Source organism: Colletotrichum karsti (genome assembly GCF_011947395.1).
Source record: "Colletotrichum karsti strain CkLH20 chromosome Unknown Scaffold41, whole genome shotgun sequence".
Taxonomy (NCBI): domain Eukaryota; kingdom Fungi; phylum Ascomycota; class Sordariomycetes; order Glomerellales; family Glomerellaceae; genus Colletotrichum; species Colletotrichum karsti.
In genome coordinates, this window is record NW_024065941.1 from 85,339 (window position 1) to 105,983 (window position 20,645).

General features: G+C 56.8%; 8 protein-coding genes across 8 annotated transcripts; 5 read left to right on the plus strand and 3 right to left on the minus strand.

The window, feature by feature from the left end:
• Positions 1 to 4,283: 4,283 nt before the first annotated feature.
• On the minus strand, positions 4,284 to 4,748 carry CkaCkLH20_10516 (uncharacterized protein; the record flags this gene model as incomplete). Its single annotated transcript, XM_038893230.1, has 1 exon — positions 4,284 to 4,748. The coding sequence occupies one exon, from the start codon at positions 4,746 to 4,748 to the stop codon at positions 4,284 to 4,286; it is 465 nt and encodes a 154-aa protein (XP_038741345.1).
• A 2,213-nt stretch (positions 4,749 to 6,961) lies between these two features.
• Positions 6,962 to 7,189, plus strand: CkaCkLH20_10517 (uncharacterized protein; the record flags this gene model as incomplete). Its single annotated transcript, XM_038893231.1, has 1 exon — positions 6,962 to 7,189. One exon carries the CDS (start codon positions 6,962 to 6,964, stop codon positions 7,187 to 7,189), a length of 228 nt encoding a protein of 75 aa, XP_038741346.1.
• A 1,982-nt stretch (positions 7,190 to 9,171) lies between these two features.
• On the plus strand, positions 9,172 to 10,182 carry CkaCkLH20_10518 (NmrA-like family protein; the record flags this gene model as incomplete). Its single annotated transcript, XM_038893232.1, has 2 exons — positions 9,172 to 9,444; positions 9,505 to 10,182. 2 exons carry the CDS (start codon positions 9,172 to 9,174, stop codon positions 10,180 to 10,182), a joined length of 951 nt encoding a protein of 316 aa, XP_038741347.1.
• Positions 10,183 to 10,393: 211 nt separating this feature from the next.
• Positions 10,394 to 11,008, minus strand: CkaCkLH20_10519 (uncharacterized protein; the record flags this gene model as incomplete). The annotated part of the gene is made up of 1 exon (XM_038893233.1): positions 10,394 to 11,008. One exon carries the CDS (start codon positions 11,006 to 11,008, stop codon positions 10,394 to 10,396), a length of 615 nt encoding a protein of 204 aa, XP_038741348.1.
• A 1,148-nt stretch (positions 11,009 to 12,156) lies between these two features.
• On the plus strand, positions 12,157 to 13,334 carry CkaCkLH20_10520 (uncharacterized protein; the record flags this gene model as incomplete). Its single annotated transcript, XM_038893234.1, has 3 exons — positions 12,157 to 12,391; positions 12,447 to 12,975; positions 13,085 to 13,334. The coding sequence occupies 3 exons, from the start codon at positions 12,157 to 12,159 to the stop codon at positions 13,332 to 13,334; spliced, it is 1,014 nt and encodes a 337-aa protein (XP_038741349.1).
• A 764-nt stretch (positions 13,335 to 14,098) lies between these two features.
• CkaCkLH20_10521 (uncharacterized protein) lies at positions 14,099 to 16,540 on the plus strand (the record flags this gene model as incomplete). Its single annotated transcript, XM_038893235.1, has 5 exons — positions 14,099 to 14,160; positions 14,242 to 14,348; positions 14,441 to 14,473; positions 15,057 to 15,401; positions 15,453 to 16,540. 5 exons carry the CDS (start codon positions 14,099 to 14,101, stop codon positions 16,538 to 16,540), a joined length of 1,635 nt encoding a protein of 544 aa, XP_038741350.1.
• Positions 16,541 to 16,775: 235 nt separating this feature from the next.
• CkaCkLH20_10522 (uncharacterized protein) lies at positions 16,776 to 17,781 on the minus strand (the record flags this gene model as incomplete). The annotated part of the gene is made up of 2 exons (XM_038893236.1): positions 16,776 to 17,461; positions 17,520 to 17,781. 2 exons carry the CDS (start codon positions 17,779 to 17,781, stop codon positions 16,776 to 16,778), a joined length of 948 nt encoding a protein of 315 aa, XP_038741351.1.
• Positions 17,782 to 19,440: 1,659 nt separating this feature from the next.
• On the plus strand, positions 19,441 to 20,593 carry CkaCkLH20_10523 (uncharacterized protein; the record flags this gene model as incomplete). Its single annotated transcript, XM_038893237.1, has 4 exons — positions 19,441 to 19,932; positions 20,017 to 20,072; positions 20,127 to 20,274; positions 20,333 to 20,593. The coding sequence occupies 4 exons, from the start codon at positions 19,441 to 19,443 to the stop codon at positions 20,591 to 20,593; spliced, it is 957 nt and encodes a 318-aa protein (XP_038741352.1).
• Positions 20,594 to 20,645: the final 52 nt, after the last annotated feature.

The window sequence follows — 20,645 nt, forward strand, 5'->3', positions numbered from 1 at the left end:
TCTCGCCTTACCGCGTGGCGCTCTGGAACCTTTTGACAGTCCACGATACGGCCGGTACATGTCATCTGATGTGTGTTTCGCTAGGCGAGACGAGGCGAAGTCGGGGACGGTGGATCATCAAGTTGGGCTGAAATGGATCGGGCTCATCCTTCACGACGAGGAAGAGGTTGTCGTGTAACGGTCACTGGTCACGGGAGGGGGAAAGACACGAACGACATGGTTTCTTATTTTGGGCTGGGATGCGGAACGTATCGTTTGTTTGTCAAAAGTGTCTCGCTCACCTTTCGTTCCTCAGCTCCAAGGGGGGGTAGAGAGACGGCCGAAAGAAGGGGGTGGAGAAAAGGAAGCCATCGACGAGGCGAGACGATGATGGAACCCTTGTTGTTTTACCCGCTCGCCTTCCTAGGGCTGGAAAACATGGTCCGATTCTGATGTACGTTAAGTGACACAAGGGCGAGGGAATTGCCCAAAAAAGAATGGGAGGGGAGATTCGATCTTTGGGGGTCGTGGTAATGTCGGTGTCTCCTTCGGCGGAATCTCCCGCAAGAGAGGGACTGGAGGGACCCTTGGGCTTTGAGAGAAGGATTCTCGGCCCTGCGAGAGGACAGAAACGTCCGTCAAATCTCTCTCTCTGCGCATTCGGGAAGTGGGATTGCGAAGGCTGTTCCATGCCATATGCCCAGGAATCTATTTGCCGCCCGGTCTTGCCGCCGCGATTGATACGGGACCCTGCACGAGACCGTGATGACGAGTAGAAACGACGATTGGGGTGGGGGAGAGGAGAGAGACTGGGAGAGAGATTGCGATTGCTGGAGATTGCTCCTCAGAGGGATGATGAGTTGGCCTTGCAGGATTCGTTCCTCGTGAATGACACGGAGGTCGTTGCTTTTCTGGAAACCTTCTGGATGGGACGGGGTTACATTCGAACCGGGGTCCGGATGCGAGTCGGCTTTCTTTTTCCACTGTGGCAGGATGAGGAAGAGAAAGAGGTTCATTTTCAGGTTCTGCAGTGCTTGGCGAGAAAGACCTGACCTCCAAGAGACGAGAATGAGAGAGTCATGACGAGGTTTTGGACGGGCTGGAATAAACCGGACATGACGACGACGAAGACGACGACGACACGCGAGGTCTTGGAACTTGGAGGAGGTGTCATTCGGGAGGCTGCAGCGGGGGATCTCTCCAGAACGGGATGAGACGAGATGAGACGAGAGAGCGAAGATGCCCGGTCTGCCATCCGATGTCGAGCGGGACGAGCCAGTGCTGTCTCTGTCCAATCTTCTTCAGTTCATCCGATCTTGTGCCTGCCGGCGACCGCGCCGATGATATGCGCCGGCCGAGATTCCAAGTCCGTCAGCGCCGTTGTTGGTTTCGTCTGCACACCGTTTCATCTGCAACGCTGCGCTCTTGAGTCTGGTCTAGGTACTCGTCTCGTAGCATTGCCGCCGGTGATGGTGGTGATGGTGGTAGTGTTGGTCGTGTTCTGCACTTCGCTGCTCTCCGGTTTTGAATAACATTGCTAATGCCATGCAGATAACCGGCGGTAAAGCTACTGCTACTACTCTGTACTGTGCGGTTGATCTCGCGCCCGCCCCGATCGGCTGGGTTTGGTATTTCTTGCGTGTGCCGCGCCTCTTTGTTGCATGGCTCATGGCTTACTTACAGCAAGCCAGCCAGGCCCGGCCAACCATGATGTCAAGCGCGTGGGATATCTAATGCAAGCCGCCACGAGCCACGTTGCGGTAGGCTGCCGCACGTCTAAATCTCCGCGTTGCGCGATTGGGGTGGCCGGCCGGCCGTCGTCTCTTCCTCGTCGTATTTCCGGTCATGGGCCAACTTTCCAAAGCCGGGCGGAGATCGATGATGGCGTGCCGTAGCTTCGTGGACCTTCGTTCCGATCGAGGAAAACCTCCGGAGTTGGGAGTAGTTTTCCCTTCGTCGGTTGCTGAATTCTCCGTGCCCTTCCCCCCCATGACGACGGCTGGCGCAACCGAGCGTGACGGATGGGGCCATGGTGCCCGTGGGAGGGTTGACAAGCTTGAAGATCGAGAGATCGCGAGATGCGAGTGTGTGGGCGAAGAAAGAGGGAATGGAGGGGCCTGGTCCACACACACGACCGCACAGATGCTGGAAAAGTGATCAGTCTTCCCTCGGGGATGGGGTTTCTTTGGGGAGGGGAGGGGGGATGTACATGATCGGGGACCCTTGTTGTTTTGCAGGGATGAGCTCTCTGACGAAGGGAGGGTAGCATGGGTTGGCGAGCAGGGGACGTGGGAGATCGAAGAGGGTGTGGATTCCGATCCTTGAACGTATGTTTGCTTTTCCCAAGAGTCTTCTTTCGCTTTTGCGAATGTGGCTCTTCTTGGTGAGTTCTTTTCATGTCTTTCGCGGGCGCTTGAGAGGGAAACCGTCTCGCATCTTGGAACTGAGGGGCTGGAAGTTGTCTGGCTCACACATGCTTGTCATCCCGTGACCTGAAGTCGGGTCGATCATCCTGCTCCATCGAGAGGACGGGGGAGATCACTACCCGAGACTTTTTACCTTTGAGACACTGTTCCTGAGCATGGCGCTGTGTCTGAGGGGAGGTCCAGCAAGGGATGTATGTTGAGGCTCTATGGAAGGCGTTTGGGAGGCGTTTGATGGTCTGCCAGGTGAACCGTCGTGCTGAGATTTCCCTTCTAGGGTGCGCGAGTCTGAGGGTCATAGGAATCGGACGGAGACTCCCGCGGACGACGTCCTTGTCACGGCACGCAGGGAGGGGTATCGCAAGGGTCGGGGAGGCGAGGCGAGGAGGTTAGAGTTTGCGAGAAGAAAGGACGGTGAAGATCGAGGATGTGAATCTTGGTACGGGGCAGCGGACGGATAGCTGCAGCCGGGTAGATTGCCTTTGGCGCCGCCGACCTTGAACCTGACAGTGGCACGTCTCGAGGTGAATACGCCCGTAGATGGTCGCTTCTGACGTGGTTCGACGGTTCATCTCGCGATGATGAATGGTCTGTAGTCGAAACCGGAGGGGAACGGACGAGGTTGCACGCGGTTGATCCCGTCCGGCTTCCTTCGCGCTGTGGGAACGAATAAGCAAGGCCGGATTGGGAAGAAAGGAAGGGATGGAAGAAACAAAGACTGACTCGAGACAGGAGAAACTCAAAAGACGTTGAAGGCGTGGCATTCGACACACTTCGTTCCATCCCGTGTGGATCGTCTTGGAAAGACTCGACGAAGGGAGAGAGACAGAGAAAGAGGAGCGGTGAAACCAAGGCGAGGGTACGAAGGATGAATAAACTATTCGTACTGTCCTGACGTTCTTTTCTTGCTTTCTATGGAGTCTGGACAGACGAGGAATCGAGATTGTCCGCGGCGGGAAGGTCAGACGTTGCTGTTCCAGGGGCCGGGGTCGTCGGGGAAGACCGCGGAGCATGGGGGCACCGTGGTCGCACGCCGGTACACGTGTCTGAAGGTAGGGCAGCGCGTGCTTCGTTTTCTTGGAGGATTCTCTGGTTCTGGGCCCCGGTGCCATGTCGCAGCGACCGATTCTGACGGCCTGCTCTATGTCTTGGGCGTTTTGGGAGCCAGGCAGAGACAGAGACAGACGGATCTCAGGTCTATCGCCAGGAGGGGTCATGGGATGCTCGGGGAGTGAGGGGCCCTTGCTTCCGCGTGAGATCCTTGCTATCTTGGCATCTATCGCCATCGTCGTCCTCGGTGTTTTTTCTGGGAAATCGCCTGGATGATCGTGAGGAAAAGAAGAGTTGAGAGAGAACGGTATGTGGTGACACAATCGAGGATGCCATGGAAGCAGGGGAAGATGGAGGTGATGATGATGAAGGCGGTGGTGGTCTTCTCCGGCTTCACTTACACCGGATTGGGAAATCAGAATCGAGACCGGAGGACGCCACCGATTTTTCTCTTGATTATTCTACCTACCTACCTACCTAAGCTACGACGAGGGGGTTGCCCTCGGATTACACAAACCTGTCAACTGGGACATCTCCTCCGTGCAACCACCCGAGAGAGCCAACCAACCATTTCCTCCTCCACGACACCACCTTCCCCAAATCCCCCCTTTGCCGAAAAATGTGATATCAGATATCGATGGATTAAACCTTGTAAGTCCGAGCCTCGCGCACTAGCCGAGGCAGTAAACCCTTCCGCCGGTAGAATCGAACACGCAGAACGCGAAACCGCACTGGTCCCAGCCCATCACATCCTCCTCTCGTCCCGTTTTCCGTACCCGAGGCTCTCTCTGTCCCCCCGACATCCCATCATCCAGCCTATCAGAATCCATCTCAAGCGCAGGACGAAGCCCGTCGCCGCGCACCGTCAGGCCGGTGCGTCTTCACGCAACCCTTGCAACCAGGACTGAGCACGTCGGGCATCCTCTCGAACAGCTCGGAGCGGTAGACGTACCACTCGCGATAGAACTTCCACTCGTCGAGGAACTCAGCCCAGTAAGCCAGCTGCTCGACAAGCCAGCTGTCGCGCAGTCGGTCACGGACCCACTCGTCCGACTCGTCCTTGCCGGAGTAGGTCCGGAGCACTTCGGGGCGGACGTCGGCGACGTGCTCGGCCGTGTAGTAGACGAACTCGGCCCGGCGGCCGCGCGCCGTGAAGTAGGGGACGCAGCCCCACTCCACCACGGCGCGGGACGCCGTCAGGGAGACCACGCGCACCGTGCAGCAGATGCACTTGGCCTGAGCGATGAAGTCGCGGAGGACGGTTGAGACCTTTGGGGTGCTGGTTCGAGGGTGCATGGTTGCTGGAGGTCGAGTCAGGGGCTTGGAGCTGCGGGTGACGGCATGGTTAGTCTGTCCGGCTGCTTGCTTGCTTCGTCGATGATGTTTGTGGAGTTGGTTTGGAAAAGGCAAGGCTCACGAGGTGTTGCTGCTGCTGCTGCTGCTGCTGCTCTGGCGTCATCAAACCCGGCGGTGAAGGTACAACGGCGGAATGTATCCTGACTTCCAAGACTTCTTTTCTTTCCCCGGGCGGGCTCCGATCCAATCCCAATCTCGACTCGCGAGGATCCCAATGCTCTTTCGTCTCGTGAAATTGAAAGGCGGCTGGACTGCTGTGGCTGGGCCTGGCTTGCAGCGGAAGGCGACGGGATGAGCGACCCTGGGCGGGATGGAGATGGAGGTTGTCTTTGATCCAAAGGGAGAGCAGGCGAGGCTGGGCCGGAGGACCCATCTTCATGCAAGGATCCAAGTCGAATTGTTCATTTATAGGAACGGTCGTTTTCTTCTCCCTCCCGTTTCCCTCGTTACCCCAGCTCTGGCTCTGCATGCCATCCCCCCATGATGTCTCACCCGCCTTGGCAAAGACTGGTCTTCGGGCTTCTTTTTGGCTCTGCAACGCGGCCCAGTGAGCTCATTCTGATCCTGAACCGTCGTGGTGATGAAGGAGGTGTACAGATATGTGTGTCTTGAAGATTTTGTAGCAAGAGCCGAGAGAGGAGAAAAATGAAAACCGGGGAGAGTAATGGTGTGGTTGTCCCTCGCTTCAAGCCATTGTTGCCACGCAGAGCTTTCTTTTTCTGCCCCCGTCTCTGTGGACACCTATTTGCGAGGGCGCACAGGAAGGAAGAAAAGAATTGACATCTTTGCAAGTAACTCTCAATACGTAGCTCTCGCTCTACTCTTTTGCTTCGAATACCGGGGTGGAATACCCGAGAGATCGTCTGCCCCAATCGCGCGGAACCCCATCTGCGCGGACGCTATCACATATCACAAAGTCCGCCGCATGACAGCGCAATGCAGGTCGCAAGGATTGACAAATGGGTCCCATTCTCTGCAACCGCGACTCTGCTCGGTTTATTGAGGTGACATTTGGGAAAATCGTCGTCGGGCTTTGCTCAAGCGAAAACGCCCCTCATCCCTTCATCTCATTCTCGCTGCCCGATCTTCTATACTGGAGGCCCGGAGGGAGGGGGACTGATTATCTCGGGGAAATTCCCACGCGGCAAAGCAATTAAGTTCCCGGCCGAATCGCCCACACCGGACTGACGAGATTAACCGCCCGACCAGATATACCTCGTCGTATCGTCACCAAAAGTCTGATATTCACTGGGATTGCCGTGTTCCGAGTGGGACGGCGGCCAGACTGGGTCCAAGTCGTGAAGTGTGAAATACTTTCTTTTTCTTCAAGACCCCCCAAGCCACTTAGCAAAGAGGCCATGGTATCTGCCCGGGGTCTGGAGGAGGGGGGTGGCCGGGTATCTCCTCTAACTCGACTCGACTCGCCCGTCCCATTCCAATCCGGGTTTCTCGGTGACCTGCAATGAGCGGCGCTTCACGGCCGAGAAGCCAGGCACACCGGAGAGAAACGAGCCTGGGCAATGGCGGATTTCTTTTGGCAGACCGGAGGGAAATGGTAATTATCTCCCCATTTTCTTTTGGTGTGAGACAGGGCCTGACTCCTGAGGAAAAGCCCACCTCTCTTCCCTTGATAATTTGATCATCCATACGCAACTCAAGGGGAAAAAACACTCACATTACCTTCGAAAAGAAACCATTCCAATGGCCAGCCCACACGCCCCCCAGCTGAGTCCAGCGCCCGCCAAGTGTTTCCCAGAGAGAGACCAGACCGGGGACGAAGGGATGAGGTACGCACACGCATATACTGCTGCTCTCTGGCCCCCCTCGTGAGGAGCCTACTGCAGCCGCCACATAGCTTAAGATCTTACATATACCCGCTCGTCGAACCAGCACCTCGGGACGTCTTCTGACAGGCTATCTCTCTCACCGGTATCTGTCGGCCCTTGCACTTGCCTTGACCGAGTTGTCATGCCAAGTCCCCTCTTTTCAGTCTAAATCGACTTCACACAAGCCAAACCGTACGTTGCTGACACGATTGACGTTTGTTTCCACGAGTCTGAGAACTGACGATTGATAGCAGGTGTTGCGCCGTTTGACCCCATATCCGTGCCGCAAATAAGACCCATCTCCTCTCCAAACCACAACCAAACAACATGTGCGAATGGTACCGACGCAACTACGCCTGCGGGCACCACTTTACCGGCGCCTCTGAGTGGTGCTACCGCTACAGCCAGACCCAGAAGCGCTGCAAGGTCGTCGTGACGCAAGTCGACTACGACGCCTCAGTTTGCAAGAGCTGCATGAAGAAGGGCGTCAAGACGGAGGTGCCTTGGGAGCACATGATCGACCGGACCAAGTTCGATCCCAACCGAGACGAGTAAGGGCTGTTATTTCGACGGTCTACGACATCAGCAACAACGACAACTTTCCACGGCAGCCGTCGCGATGACGGCTGGTTGGCGACATTTTTTGGGCAAACGTGCCGACGACAGCACGTCCAGCAAGAACTTAATGATCCGCCTTTACGGCACGGGGCTTTCATAAGCGAGTAGACCGGTGTTCTCTCGCAGGGGCGTTGGGAGACTGTGATTTCCGGTATTGTGCAGCCGCGGCATGGCTTATTAGAGCATTTGGGAGCGGCGCACCTTATACCCATTTGATTTTTTTTGGAATCCTTCGAGGGAGTTTGTTTTGCATTATACCGGGGATTTATTCCTCAGTCGTCTGTTTTGATTTTGGTTTTGGGACAATGGAGTACTGGAAGCCGAGTCTTCCAAGGACAAAAGTGTACTTTTTTCCGTTGACAAGAGTGTGTAGGATTGGTAGAGCCATCCTGATCAATCAAGACTATGTTCCTGTCTTGCAAGCTGCCGTTCTGATGACGAGTGATGCGTTCTCAAAGATGGAGATGCTCGAGCTCGAGTTGTGCCGGCGTCAATCGCAAAGTTTCCAGGGTCGCCGCGTTCCACGAGTCGACGAAGAACGTGAGGTCTCAGATCTCAAGACATCAAGGTCCTGGAACTCGCCCGCCACAGCCAGGCGTCGCAACCGTTGCGAGATCGGGGAGGTCATATGACAGGGACCTCCATGACGAGCTCGCATTCCACCCGCGAGGACGCTGCGTGGGGATCACGCGCACCGAGCTCTTCTCCCTGCCGGCCTCGCGTGGCGGGGAGGATCTCCGCGGGCTACGGCAGGTCGATGGTAGACTGGATGTGGCAGGGTCAGTGGTGAGACAGGATTAACACGAGCCGCGAGCCCCGGGAAGGCTCAATGGCGTGTGCAATTGTTTGGGCGACCGAAACACAGCTGAGGGGAAAGCGTGGAGGCTGGAGGCACGCAGTTCGTCGTGGCCGGAGCAACGCTGCTCGGGTGCCCGGTGTGGGGTGTTGTTGGGCCGGCGAGGTTCCTTGACGTCCCTGAAGGCGTTGGGTCTGGGAAACATCTTCGGCGTATCTTCAGATTGCATCATGCATCTGAGAGATACGACTTGTCCTTCTTGAGAGTGTGCGACCTCGGGCGGCGAGCCGGCAGGATTCGGTACGGCGGATCTCCACACTGCTAAGCGAGACCTCCACAATATGAGCCATCATGGCGAGGTTTCTGTCAGCAAAGCGGGTTCTCTCGCAGCAACACTTCGAGCGTTCTTAGTGTAGCGGTTATCATCCCAGCCTTCCAAGCTGGGGACAGGGGTTCGACTCCCCTAGGACGCATTTATTTTTGCTCTGGTTGTGTTCTCAATGTTTTGTTGTAGTTGTTTACTAGCGATGCGTTCATCATGAATGGGCGACAAAGACATTTGCAGCAGGAACAGCCATAGAAAGAGCAATGATAGCGACAATAGTCGGCAGCAGGAACGGCGGCTTTGGTGACTGCAGAAGAACCTGGAAGTGCGCACGGACGATCTCAGAAGGCGTTCGGCGTCCGACTGGCATCGGCCCCACATCCGGGTCCGGGTCCGGTGATGTGGGTTCCCTTCGTGAGCCGACGGGACGTGAGCGTTTCGTGGGCCATCAGTGGGCTGAGCTTCCCATTTTTGGCAAACTTACAGCAAATCAGCCAGAGGCTCCCTGCACGAGATGCAGAGAAGTGCGGTTTTATCGAATCTCCACGACAAATGGCTCCGATGCCGGCAGCCAACGCGGTTGCATGCAGCTTTGCAGGTCGCTCAACCCACCACGATCGCAGTTCGTGTCGTCTGACATGATCACAAAGTGGACCTGACGATCCGACACTATTTGGGCCATTGTTGAGGGACTATGGCTTTCGGGCTGGTCATTTCCGACACCTGCATACCGCCGGGTTCCGTATGACTCTCAATCGAGGCCATAATCAGCGTATCGTGACAACAATATCAGACAAGATGCCCGTCAACAGGCATCAAAAGGTCGGTATCTTTCCTGCAGCGGGAGGGATCGGGGGAGGCACCGTGAAGCACATTCTCAAACGGCTTTCCCCGGAGGATCTCATTCTCATAGCTCGCCATCCTGAGAAGCTTGCGGCCGCCAAAGACCTCGGAGCAGAGGTCCGCCAGGCAGACTTTGACGATGACACCGCGATTCAGACATCCTTCCGCGGCATCGATATCCTGTTCCTGATTTCGTATGCTTCCGTGGAGCACGAGTACAGAACCGAGGTACCCAGAACCCCTCATTCGTCGATGATGTCTCTCGAAATGCTGACGAGGTGCGGATAGCGGCATAAGGTTGCCGTCGACGCGGCGATCGAGAATGGAGTCAAATACATATTCTACGGATCTCTTGGCTTTGCCGGATCGAGCGACAATAAGACCAGCGTAGCCCACGTCATGCAACCGCACCTCGATACCGAAAAGTACCTGGAAGATTGTCGAAAGGCGCACCCCGGATTCGACTACACGATCATCCGCGAAGGACTGTATACGGAATCGTACCCCCTTTACACAGCCTTCTTCGACCCCACGAATCCGAGTCGCGAGATCAAGATACCTCACGACGGCTCGGGCCCCGGAGTCGCCTGGGTAAAGCGAGAGGAACTCGGCGAGGGCACCGCAGAGCTCATCTCTCGATTCGTGAGAAAGCCAGAGGAGTTCCCTTATCGCGGAAAGACTGTGCGTCTCACGGGGAACAAGACTCTGAGCTTGTCGGAAACGGTCAAGATCCTCGGCGAGATCGCCAACGCGCCGGTCCGGATCACGGAGGTGTCGGTCGACGAGTTTGCGACTCTGTCCCGCGTCCCGCCGGGCTTTACGTATCGTGGGTTCGACTTCAAGGTATGGGCGACGGCGTTTGAAGCGTTTCGCAGGGGCGAGGCGGCGGACGCGTCTCCGTTGCTGAAGGAGCTGTTGGGGAGAGAGCCGGAGGATTTCAAAACGACTGTTCAGAACTCGATTTGAGATCGTTGCTATATGAGGAATTGATGGCCGCTCTGAACCTCAACAGACACGATAGAGATGATCTTATCATTGAAGAGTTACGAACGAGTCATAGCAAAGCTAGGACGCCCACGTGCTTGGGCAATCGTTACCTTGAATAACGAACTCGGTTCGAGTCAGGTCTATCATTTGATCATGTACTTGTCATGTACTTAGCTCCTCTATTTGGCCTCTATTTGCCAATCTCAATACTCTCCGTCTCCCACTCCCCTGTCAACGACCCAGCACCAGCACCAACAGACTTGAGCCTTTCCGGCTGCTGCAACAACTCCTCCGTGGTGAGCCCGGGCCAAACAGCCATCCACCTCCCCTTCATCGCGACCTGCGCCTTGCCCGCCTTCCACACATCACCAGGGACCCTCGGCTCGCGCAGCTCGATGACGTTGTCCGCGCTCTCGCCGGGGCGCAGCGTCACCAGCGACTCGGCGCCGGGCGGCATCTTGCGGCTGATCTTAATGGCGTGGGCGGGGATCGGCTCGGAGGCCCCGGCCGGCGTGATGGACACCTGACCCAGGCCGAGGGCGGCGGGGTCGAGGGGGGATTCCCACTTGAGGATCGTCACGGTCGTGTCGGGGCTGGTGTTTTTGACCGACACCGAGACGCTGGGGGGATCTGAGGCGGACTGGGAGAGGGTTGTTTGCAGGTTGGGAAGGAAAGACGACGATGACTCGGCCATCGTGGGCATTTGCAGTGGCGAGAAGAAGTAGAGGGAGAGGGTGATGATGACGCCGATGGCTACGGCGGTCGGGAGCGTCAGAGGTCCTCGGCTGCGGTGTTGGTGGATCATGTATGATGACTTTGACTGGTAAAGACGAATGTGATCTAACTACCTCGTCGGCGATTGAAGCGCTGTGCGATAATCGATGGTTTCCCGTTTGGTTTGACTGCAGAGTTGATAGATGCAGGTAGTCAAGAAGGGAGAGTTGCTATTGTAAAAAAAGGACGTCTCGATACTCGCTTTCGGGTCGCAAGCGACAAATGGGTTCTCAACTCCTTAATGGACTATTCAGAACTCCTTATTGGATTGCCGGCAGGCTTAATACGAGGATCGCTCAGGGGTCAAAGCTGACTTGGGCAAGTAAGGCTGGGTTAGGCAAGTGGCTGACTCCAAAGAATAAGCGATGTTTGTGGGATATTAAACTAGAATGATGGCGATAATGCGGGGCACGCGGGAGTTAAATATGAGGATGTCGTAGCCGAGGTCAGAGGCCAATCTAGAATGTTGCGCATAAGAGAAAGTCGCGAGATGTAACCCCCCTTCAAATCATTCAAATCAACTCGGCACTTTTGCCAAGTCTGCCAAGATCGCCGAGGCCGTTTCTAATTGGCAGTAGAACATGAACGACAAACCAGAAGACGGCATTCGACTCGGCCCACTACTCTATTCTAAACTCCGAACCTGGCTTCTCCCACTCAAAGATCGACACTCACAACAACACCAAGGGGGCCTTGAGCCCAGCTCATGACAAACTCTTCCCGGTTCTGCAACATACTAACCAGTCAACGATGGCCTCAGTTCCGCCTCATTTAAAGTACGAGGGCAAAAAAAGACCCGCGTCAATGCAGCGCAAGCGCCGGTTGGTGGAGACACTGGCGGCTGTCCATCACCCTCAGAATGCTCACTCCGACTCTATGAACCTATCGGAAAATTGCTGTTTTTCGCACCCGCTCCCCAAATAGTTAATTCTCCGTGACGGAACATGTCTCCATCCTTGATTGTCGTTCTCTTCCATACGGCGTATGGTCCGTCCAAGGTCCAGAGCGCCCCTCCAGGGGTTGCGTCTATCCCGCATAAAACCATGGTCTTCCGCTGTTCTCTTGGTGAACGGACTGTCTTGACGTTGTGAGATTCAACAGCTGAGCTGCCACCGACCAACCCTCAACCTCCATTCCTTCGTTCATTCATTCGTTCTTTTCTCATAACCCTCAGCCACGATGAAGGCCGCTACTGTCGTTTCTTGCCTGGCGGCTCTCGCCAACGGTGCTGCCGTCAACCTTGCCCGCCGAGCGGGTCCTCTCGATGTCAAGATCGAGCAGGTCGGCAACAGCGAGCTCAAGGCCAGCATCACCAACACCGGCACCGCCCCCCTGAGAGTTCTCAAGGCCGGTTCCATCCTTGACGGAGCTCCCATCGAGAAGGCTCAGTTCTCCACTGCTTCTGCCGACGGTGGTGAGTGAAACCAGAAGCTACCTGCCGAGTTGATTTCCCTAACAACATCAAACAGTCAGCAGAGTCGCCTTCTCCGGCGTCCGCGTCTATGTCCACGACACCGACCTTCCGGACTCGGCCTTCCAGACCATCGCCGCCGGCGAGAAGGTCGAGGTCCAGTGGGAGCCCGCCCAGGTTCACGATCTCAGCGGTGGTGGCGAGTACAACATCTCGAGTGTCGGATCCCTCCGCTACGCCGAGGAGGGAAGCAACAAGATCGCCGGCCAGGTCGTCTACGACTCTGGCGTTCTTACCGCCAAGGTCGACGGCGTTCAGGCCGCTTCGGTCCACGCCGCCTTCCACCAGAGCATCGCGGCCAAGCGTGCCACCATCCAGAACGACTGCACCGGCTCCAAGAAGACGGCCGTCACCAACGCCCTCAGCAAGGGCAAGGCCTATGCTACGGCCGCTCAGTCTGCTGCTAACGCTGGTACTCGTCTCCAGCAGTACTTCCGGTCCACTTCGTCGAGCACCAAGAGCTCCGTCGCCAGCGTCTTCGGCAAGGTCGCCACCGTCCTCGGCAGCACAACCAGCGGCGCAAAGCTGTACTGCACCGACGTTGGAAACTTCTGTACTTCTGGAGTCGTCGCCTACACCCAGAAAGTCTCCCTTTTATCCTCTTCTTGTTGATATGAATACTAACAAACCTCCTAGGCCTGGTACTGGTGGCTACATGGTCACCTGCGACTACTTCTTCCAGTTCCCCGCGTCCGGCGCGGCTTGCCACGCGGCTGACCAGCCGTACGTCCTCGTTCACGAGGCGACTCACTTGACCGAGGTTGCGGGAACCGATGATGTGTGCTACGGCTACGAGGGTTGCGTTGACAGCATCAGCGCTTCTCAGTCTCTCAACAACGCGGACTCGTTCGCCCTCTACGCCAACGGCATCCAAGCCAGCTGCTAAAGTAAGGAACGGAACACCTACACCTACCTGCCAGACATGGCCATGTTTGGAAACTTCTCTGTATATCTCTAGCAAGTACGCATCCCGTACATATAAGCCGGCCTGGAGGGCCGGAAACAATACATAAGCCAACAGCTGGCTGCTTATTCGTAAACTACATGCAATTCTGCATAGAAGTCTTCATAATAGTTCTCGGTTTGCGTTGTATACACCACTCCAAGGTTATTACTCCTGGTCGAATACTTCAGGGGTAATGACGGATACCAAGGGCGATACTAGAGCCAACAGCAACAGCAGCAAGGATAGGCAAAGAGGTAGCGAGAAATAGTTGCAATGGAAGGGAAAAGTAATCGTGGACGACTGCAGAGTTGCGCCGTGTTACCAAATGCCCAGAATGTCGCCTCGCAGAAAACGGCGCAACTCCCCACCATCCGTCACTTTTCCGAATTACCCCCCACGCAAATTATCCACTCTCTTAGCAGACCATTAACTAATCAAGGATGGGCATGGCAAGCCGTCGAATCACGCTTCTCCGGGCTGATTAGCTGGTCGTTTTGGTCGTGGTCAATTGCAAGGGTTGTTTTATTTTTTCTCTCGCGCGCAAATCCTGCTCACGCCACAGATTGAGCTTAAATATTGACGAGCTTTTTTCTTCTTCATTCCTTCGGCGACATCGAGGAATCACCTTCGCTTCATTTGCACATTGAATTGAGTCGACGACAGAGTCTCGCATAGCAAAGCGACATCCCGCCAGCACAGATACAATGGGACAGCCATCCTCCGCGGCGTCCAACGCCGTCATTTACGTCACTTATGGACTCTTCCTGTACGAACTCTGACATGAAGATCTCATGGCTTGGATCTCCTCCGCCACGCGCTCAACGAATCTCACTGACTTTTGATACAGAATCATGGGAACTGGGCTTGCGTGGAAGTTCCGCAACCAGTCCAAGGGAGAGTTCCTCGCTGGTAACAGAACTCAGACGGGTCAGAAATCTCCCTCTCGTGGCAGCAGTCGCATCGACCAGCTCATTCATCGCTCATCGCGCCTCACTCACCCTCAATCACTCATGAGTTTCGGCAACTAACCCTCCATTTCCCCGCAGCCTTCCCCTTGGCCCTCAACTTCATCGCCTCTGGTGAGTGAGGAAGACGCGACAGCGCTTCTCCGGCCCGAAATGCTCTTTTCGAGACAAAAGAGCGGCAGAACGGCACAAGCGACATCACAGCGAAATCCTACCGACAAGCAACGCGCGAATCGACAAACTTGACATGAGAGAGGGACATACCCTCTACCATGGCCTTCAGAGTAAATCATTTGAGACGATGAGATCAGGGTGACGCATCCGACGAAACTGACAGGCAGGTTCGTAAACCCAAAGATCAACAACTCTCCTCGGTCACCCCTCCTTTCCGGTGCGTCTGACGGGGCCGATGTCCTGACCACTCGTCCACACCGGCTCCGAGACAAAGGTCCCCCGAAAGACGGACCGAAAAGGGGCGGGACCCCGAGGATGCGGCTCACTACGGGCGCGGATTTGAAGCAGCCGGTAGCGGCATCCACCCTCTGTCCAGAGGAGATGCCCTCCCTGTGGAAATGAAGCTGAGATTGCACCGTAATTACTCGATCAAGTTAATGCTTGCGTGGGAAACGTGCTGCCGCTCCAATATCTCTCCCCCCTCCTTCGTTCTGCGTTAGTGAGAAATGACTGACCACCCCAGCCCTCGGCTCCGGCATCCTCTTCTCCTACCCGGAGCTCGCCACCATCACCGGCATCCAAGGCGTCATCGTCTACGCCCTCTCCTCCTCCATGCCGCTGCTCATCTTTGCGTTCCTCGGCCCCATCATCCGCCGCAAGACGCCCGAGGGCTTCGTCCTGACGGCATGGACCCGCCAGCGCTACGGCACCGTCGCCATGCTCTACCTGAGCTTCATGACCCTCGTCACGCTGTTCCTGTACATGACCGCCGAGCTGTCCGCCATCGGCCAGGTCGTCAACGCCCTGACGAACCTCGACGGCCTCCCCGTCATGATCGTCCAATGCGTCATCACCACCATCTACACCTGTACATATCCCCTCCCTTCCTTGCAGCAACACCCAGACTAACACCACCCAGCCATCGGCGGCTTCCGCATCTCCTTCTTGACAGACACCCTCCAGGGCGTCATGGTAATCTGCCTGATCATCATCGTCGCAATCACAATGGGCGTCAAGACCGAGATCGACACCTCCCTAATCGACACCTCGGGCCTTCTCAAGCCCACGCTCCTGGGCTGGCAACTCCTCTACATCCTGCCCATCTGCATCCTGACCAACGACTTCTTCCTCTCGGGCTTCTGGCTGCGCACCTTCGCCTCCAAGACCGACAAGGACCTCCGCGTCGGCGTCTCCATCGCCGTCGTCGTCATCCTCTGCGTCCTGACCATGGTCGGCGTCACCGGCCTCGTCGCCGCCTGGTCCGGCGCCCTCCCGCTCGACCAGATCTCCGAGAGCGGCTCCGTCGCCTTCTTCCTCCTCCTCCAGCAGCTCCCCGCCTGGGTCGTCGGCATCGTCCTCGTCATGGTCTGCACTCTCAGCACCGCCGCCTTCGACACCCTCCAGTCCGCCATGGTCTCCTCCGCCTCCAACGACCTCTTCCGCAACCGCCTCAACATCTGGTGGATCCGCGTCGGCGTCGTTCTCATCATCATCCCCACCGTCGTCATCGCCCTCAAGGCACCTTCGGTCTTGCAGATCTACCTCGTCTCGGACCTTATCTCCGCCTCCGTCATCCCCGTTCTGGTTTTCGGGCTGGTCGACCGGTTCTACTGGTGGCGCGGCTTCGAAGTCGTCGTCGGCGGCCTCGGCGGCATCCTGACCGTCTTCATTTTCGGAGTCGTCTACTACGACGGCGACGTCCAGAAGGCCGGAAACCTGCTCATCATCTCCGAGGGCCTGTACGCCAACGACTGGAGCGTCTTCGGGGCCTTCGTCGCCGCGCCCGTGGGAAGCTTCCTCTGGGGCTTCGGCGCGCTGGGGCTGAGGTTGGGTTTCCAGTACGTCATGGCAAAGAAGAGCGGTCGCCGCTTCGACGCGCTCGATCGTCCTGTCGGTCCCGGCTTCACCTCCGAGCCGGACGGCATGCCGCGCGCCGTCGACCGCGACGAGTACGCCGACGTCACCTCCGATGTTGAGATCGTTAAGCCCGCCGGCAAGTTCTTCTGAACGCTTGACGCCTATCATCGACAGCCAACAAAGTCATCAAATAATCACCATCAAAGGGGAAGGGAGAAGGAGAGGGAGATTTTACTTTAGTATTTTGGGGTTGAAGAGTCTTTTGCTCCTGTGCAACCAAGGCTCATACTATAGCCAGATAATCAGACACATATAATACACTCATTACATGTTTTTACTCCACACACACACACACACGCACATCTATGAATACAAGTCTCCAGCCTTACATCTTGTGTCCTCTCCTCCTGGCAAAGTCCTGCTGCTCCATCTGCTTCACGCTCTTCTCCTCCACCACCCAGCCCTCGGCCGTGGTCGGCTGCGTGCTACCCCAGACCCGCCACTTGGTGGGCTCGTACGTCTTGGGGTCGAGATGGCGCATGATGACAAAGTACTCGGTCGGCTTCTGCAGCTTCGTGTTGCCCTCGATGAGCTTCCCCGTCCTGGCCTCGACCTTGCCGAGCTTCTGTGTGCTGCTGATGGCGACGACGGCCTGCTGCAGGATGGGCGACTGGCCCTGGGGCGGCAGGGGCGCGAGGCGGTGGCTGACGAGCCGCGGCCTGCCGTCGTACTGGACGAGCTCCCAGGTGACCTTCTCGTTGGAGCTGCGGCGGGAGATGACGGCGCTGAGGGCGTCGTAGAGGCGCGGGACGCAGATCTCGCGGAGGGTGTCCTTGTCGCCGGCGGCGAGGGCCTGGGCGAGGCGGTGGTGCAGGGCTTTCGCGGTCGGCACGACCTGGGTGCGGTGGATATTGATCCTGGGGCGTTGCCAGATCTTGGGCATGGACTGGAACTTGAGGCCGACGATGGCCGCGAGGTCTTTGAGGTGCTGTTTGAAGCGGGCGAAGAGGTAGTTGAAGAGGGGGCCGGGGGACTTGTCGAGCTGGGAGAGGGGGAGGTGGACGAAGGTGCCTGTTTTCCGCGGTTAGTCTTCGTCATCGCGATAGTGTCTGCTCTGAATAAAACATACCCGGAAGCATGACGGTCTTCATGTGCTCCAGCTGCGCGGCCTCCATATGCTTGGCCGAGTATCCCTTGTCGCCCTTGAGCGCCATTTCCTTCTGCAAGCGCTGGTTAAGGCGCATGTCCGAGGAGTGAGCCTTGGAGGCGTATCCTCTCGCCGAGGCCGCGGCGATTGGTATCCTCCTGGCCGTCGTCGGGAAGGCGATTCTCTGAGGGCGCATGGCTGCCGATCTGCCCAGGCCGAGCAGCGGCCTCGCGGAGCCGTACATCGTTCGGTTCGGTTCGGTGAGTTCGTCCCCCCGTTTCTGGGAGTTTGTCGAGGCTGGCGGGAGGGAGACGTGCTCGGAGGCGCAGAGACGAGGGGCGTTGAGTGGCCTGATTCCCAGACGTTCCCGTGGACGAATCGTCAAAATGCGAATCCAATTGCAAAAAACGGCTTGGTCCAAGCTTCTGGACCTTTTTTTTTTTTTTCCCCCTTCCCCTCGAAGTCCGGTCACCGGTGCTCGCCCGGGATCCTCCGGGGCTGAGAAGCTCGGGCCATCGGCAGCAGCCACAGCCATGTTCGGTGTGGCTTGCACCAATCACAACGGCGCCAATCATCATCCATCCTTTTTTATCTTTATTTCTTTCTCTTCAATGATGATCGGGAAAGGATGACGAACGACGACGTGGACTCTGTGGGCTGGGGATCCGCCGCCAACGGGGTCCCTGGAGCGGGCCAGCTCGAGGACCCTGCCGCTGACGGTTCTGAGTTGATTGATTCAGGGACCTTGACACCACGGGAGCTAGGTATCAGAGGGCATTGTATCAAGTTGAGCTTCTGTAAATCTATGTGTTTTCGTTTCGGACAGAGCTTCATCTCGGCTGGTTGGACAGTGGATTGCTTTGGATATGATCTCTTCGACACAATTTGAAGTTGACGTCTTAGGTATCACAGTTTAGAGTCTTGACAGCTTTACGGATAGCATCTTGCCCAAAGCAAAGCTGTCCCGAAAGCCGCTCGATAAGGGGAAATTGTGTGCTCGCGTGCAAACTAATAATCAATTGGCTGCCCGCTGTCCAAGTGAGGTTATCTTTAGGCCTGCTGCTTACGTGGATGAGGATGGTCAGGCACTCATGCGGATGGAGACCTCTTTGCCTACCTTACCTCCAGCTTCCCTCCGTCTTGCTCTGAGGCATCGTATCTATCCATCCAGAACTCCTAGATTCCAAATCATCTAACACAATTATGTCCATCTCTCAGGGTGACAACTCCCCAAGGTGCATATCCATATCACCATCCAAATAAACTCAATGCAAAGATAACAGAACGCAAGCCAAAAGTAGAAGGTGATGGCATGCAGATCCAAAGTGACATTGGAGAAAAAAAATAAAAAAGCCCAATGACACAATCCACAAACCACTACAGACCCCCGAAAATCCCACGCACGCACACACTTAATAACTACTTCTGGACATTTTGGCCAACTGAAACCTCGAACGCAGTTGCGGGCACGCGACCCCCATCCTCCGTCCAGGGTTCCGTCCTCTCTTGACGAACACCTCCCCCGACCTTTCTTCAAACCCCTCTAGTCCACGTCACGTCCAGGGCCCGGGACAGACAGGACACCTACCTACAACAAGAAAAAAAAAACAAGAACAACGCAGACAGACTGACCTTTCTCAAATTACTCCTCACCTCGCCTACCCTAAAAGGTTACACTACCACCCGCCGAGCCGGCACGAGAGACCGCGGCACCCGAGCCTTTTAATCAACCGACCGCTAAGGTAGCTCGCCTCGTATCTTTCCTCTCGTCCAAAAAGGAACCAACCCTCCCCGGAACCCGACGACCTCTCTTCTCCCATCCCATGCCTTGACGAAAACCTCACCAAACCACACAACTCTCCCCTCAATGGCCGCCGCCCCCGCCGCCTCAAAACGCACCTAGATGGCCCCTCCCGGCCCCCGACGCCCCTCCTCCTCCTACTCCCACCACCACCACGCCCAAAACGGCTCCTCCTCGCCCGACGACCTCCCGCCGCCCTACAACCCGGACCTCGTCGCCTCCTCCCTCCTCGAGCCCCGCATCGCCGTCGTCCTCAACGTCCCGAAGCCCTGGCGCCCCTGGCTCTTCGCCTGCCGCCTCCTCTCCATCTTCCCCGCCATCTTCTGGGCCCTCCAGCCCGCCCTCACCCTCCTCGTCCAGATCATCCCCGTCGCCGTCCCCGGCGGTAAGAAGGCCGCCACCACCGCCGGTAACCTCGCCTCCGCCGGTTTCGGAAATGCCGCCGCCGCCGCCGTCACGGGGCTGAGCGGCGCCGTGGGAGGAGTGGTACCCGGAGGAGGAGCGGCGGGCGCCGCGTGCCCGCCGAGCAATTGGCCCCCGGGCCACCCCGAAATACCGTTCCCGTGGACCGAGATGTCGCTGGGACTGATGTGGGTGCGTACATGTGCTGCTGCTGCTGCTGCGCCGTGAAGCGCGAGGAAATGGAAAGAAGCTGACGAGGAGACCAAAAAACAATAGTGTGGAGCGTCGGCCTATTTATCCTTCTTCTTCATCGACTGCTTAATGTCCCGGTGGTACGTCGCACGAAGCTCAGCTCGACTGACGGATGGAGGCTAAGACTGTCGCAGGTTGATAAACTACACGCCCTCGGCGACGATCATCCGGATCCTGACGATGAACATCACGAACGCCTTTCTCACGGAGCGCATCCTTACCTTCTCGGGCGGCTTCGAGGATCCCAGGTTACTACTCCCGGGATGGGTCACAATCGCGACGGTAAGCCTCCAGCCCTTCTACTTGTTCGGAAACCAACCTCTGACCCATCACCCGACAGACCCTCACGATAGCCTACCACATAACCCAGCGAAGCATAAACATCGAGAAAGAAACATCCACCTCGATCAACATCTTCTCCATAGCCAGCTTCATCAGCATGGTGTCCCTCCTCGCGCACCTACATTACAACGGCTCCGACTACCCCGAGAAGCCGTTCGAGTCGCTCGCGAGGCTGTTGCTGGAGCTCGTACAGCGCGTGGCAGGAGACGCCGTACTGCCTGCGTCCTTCAACTCTTCGGCGTCGCGTGCGGAACTGTAGGATAAACACTACACGAGGCTGCCAGCACGCAGCAGGGAAGTAAGGCTGCAGG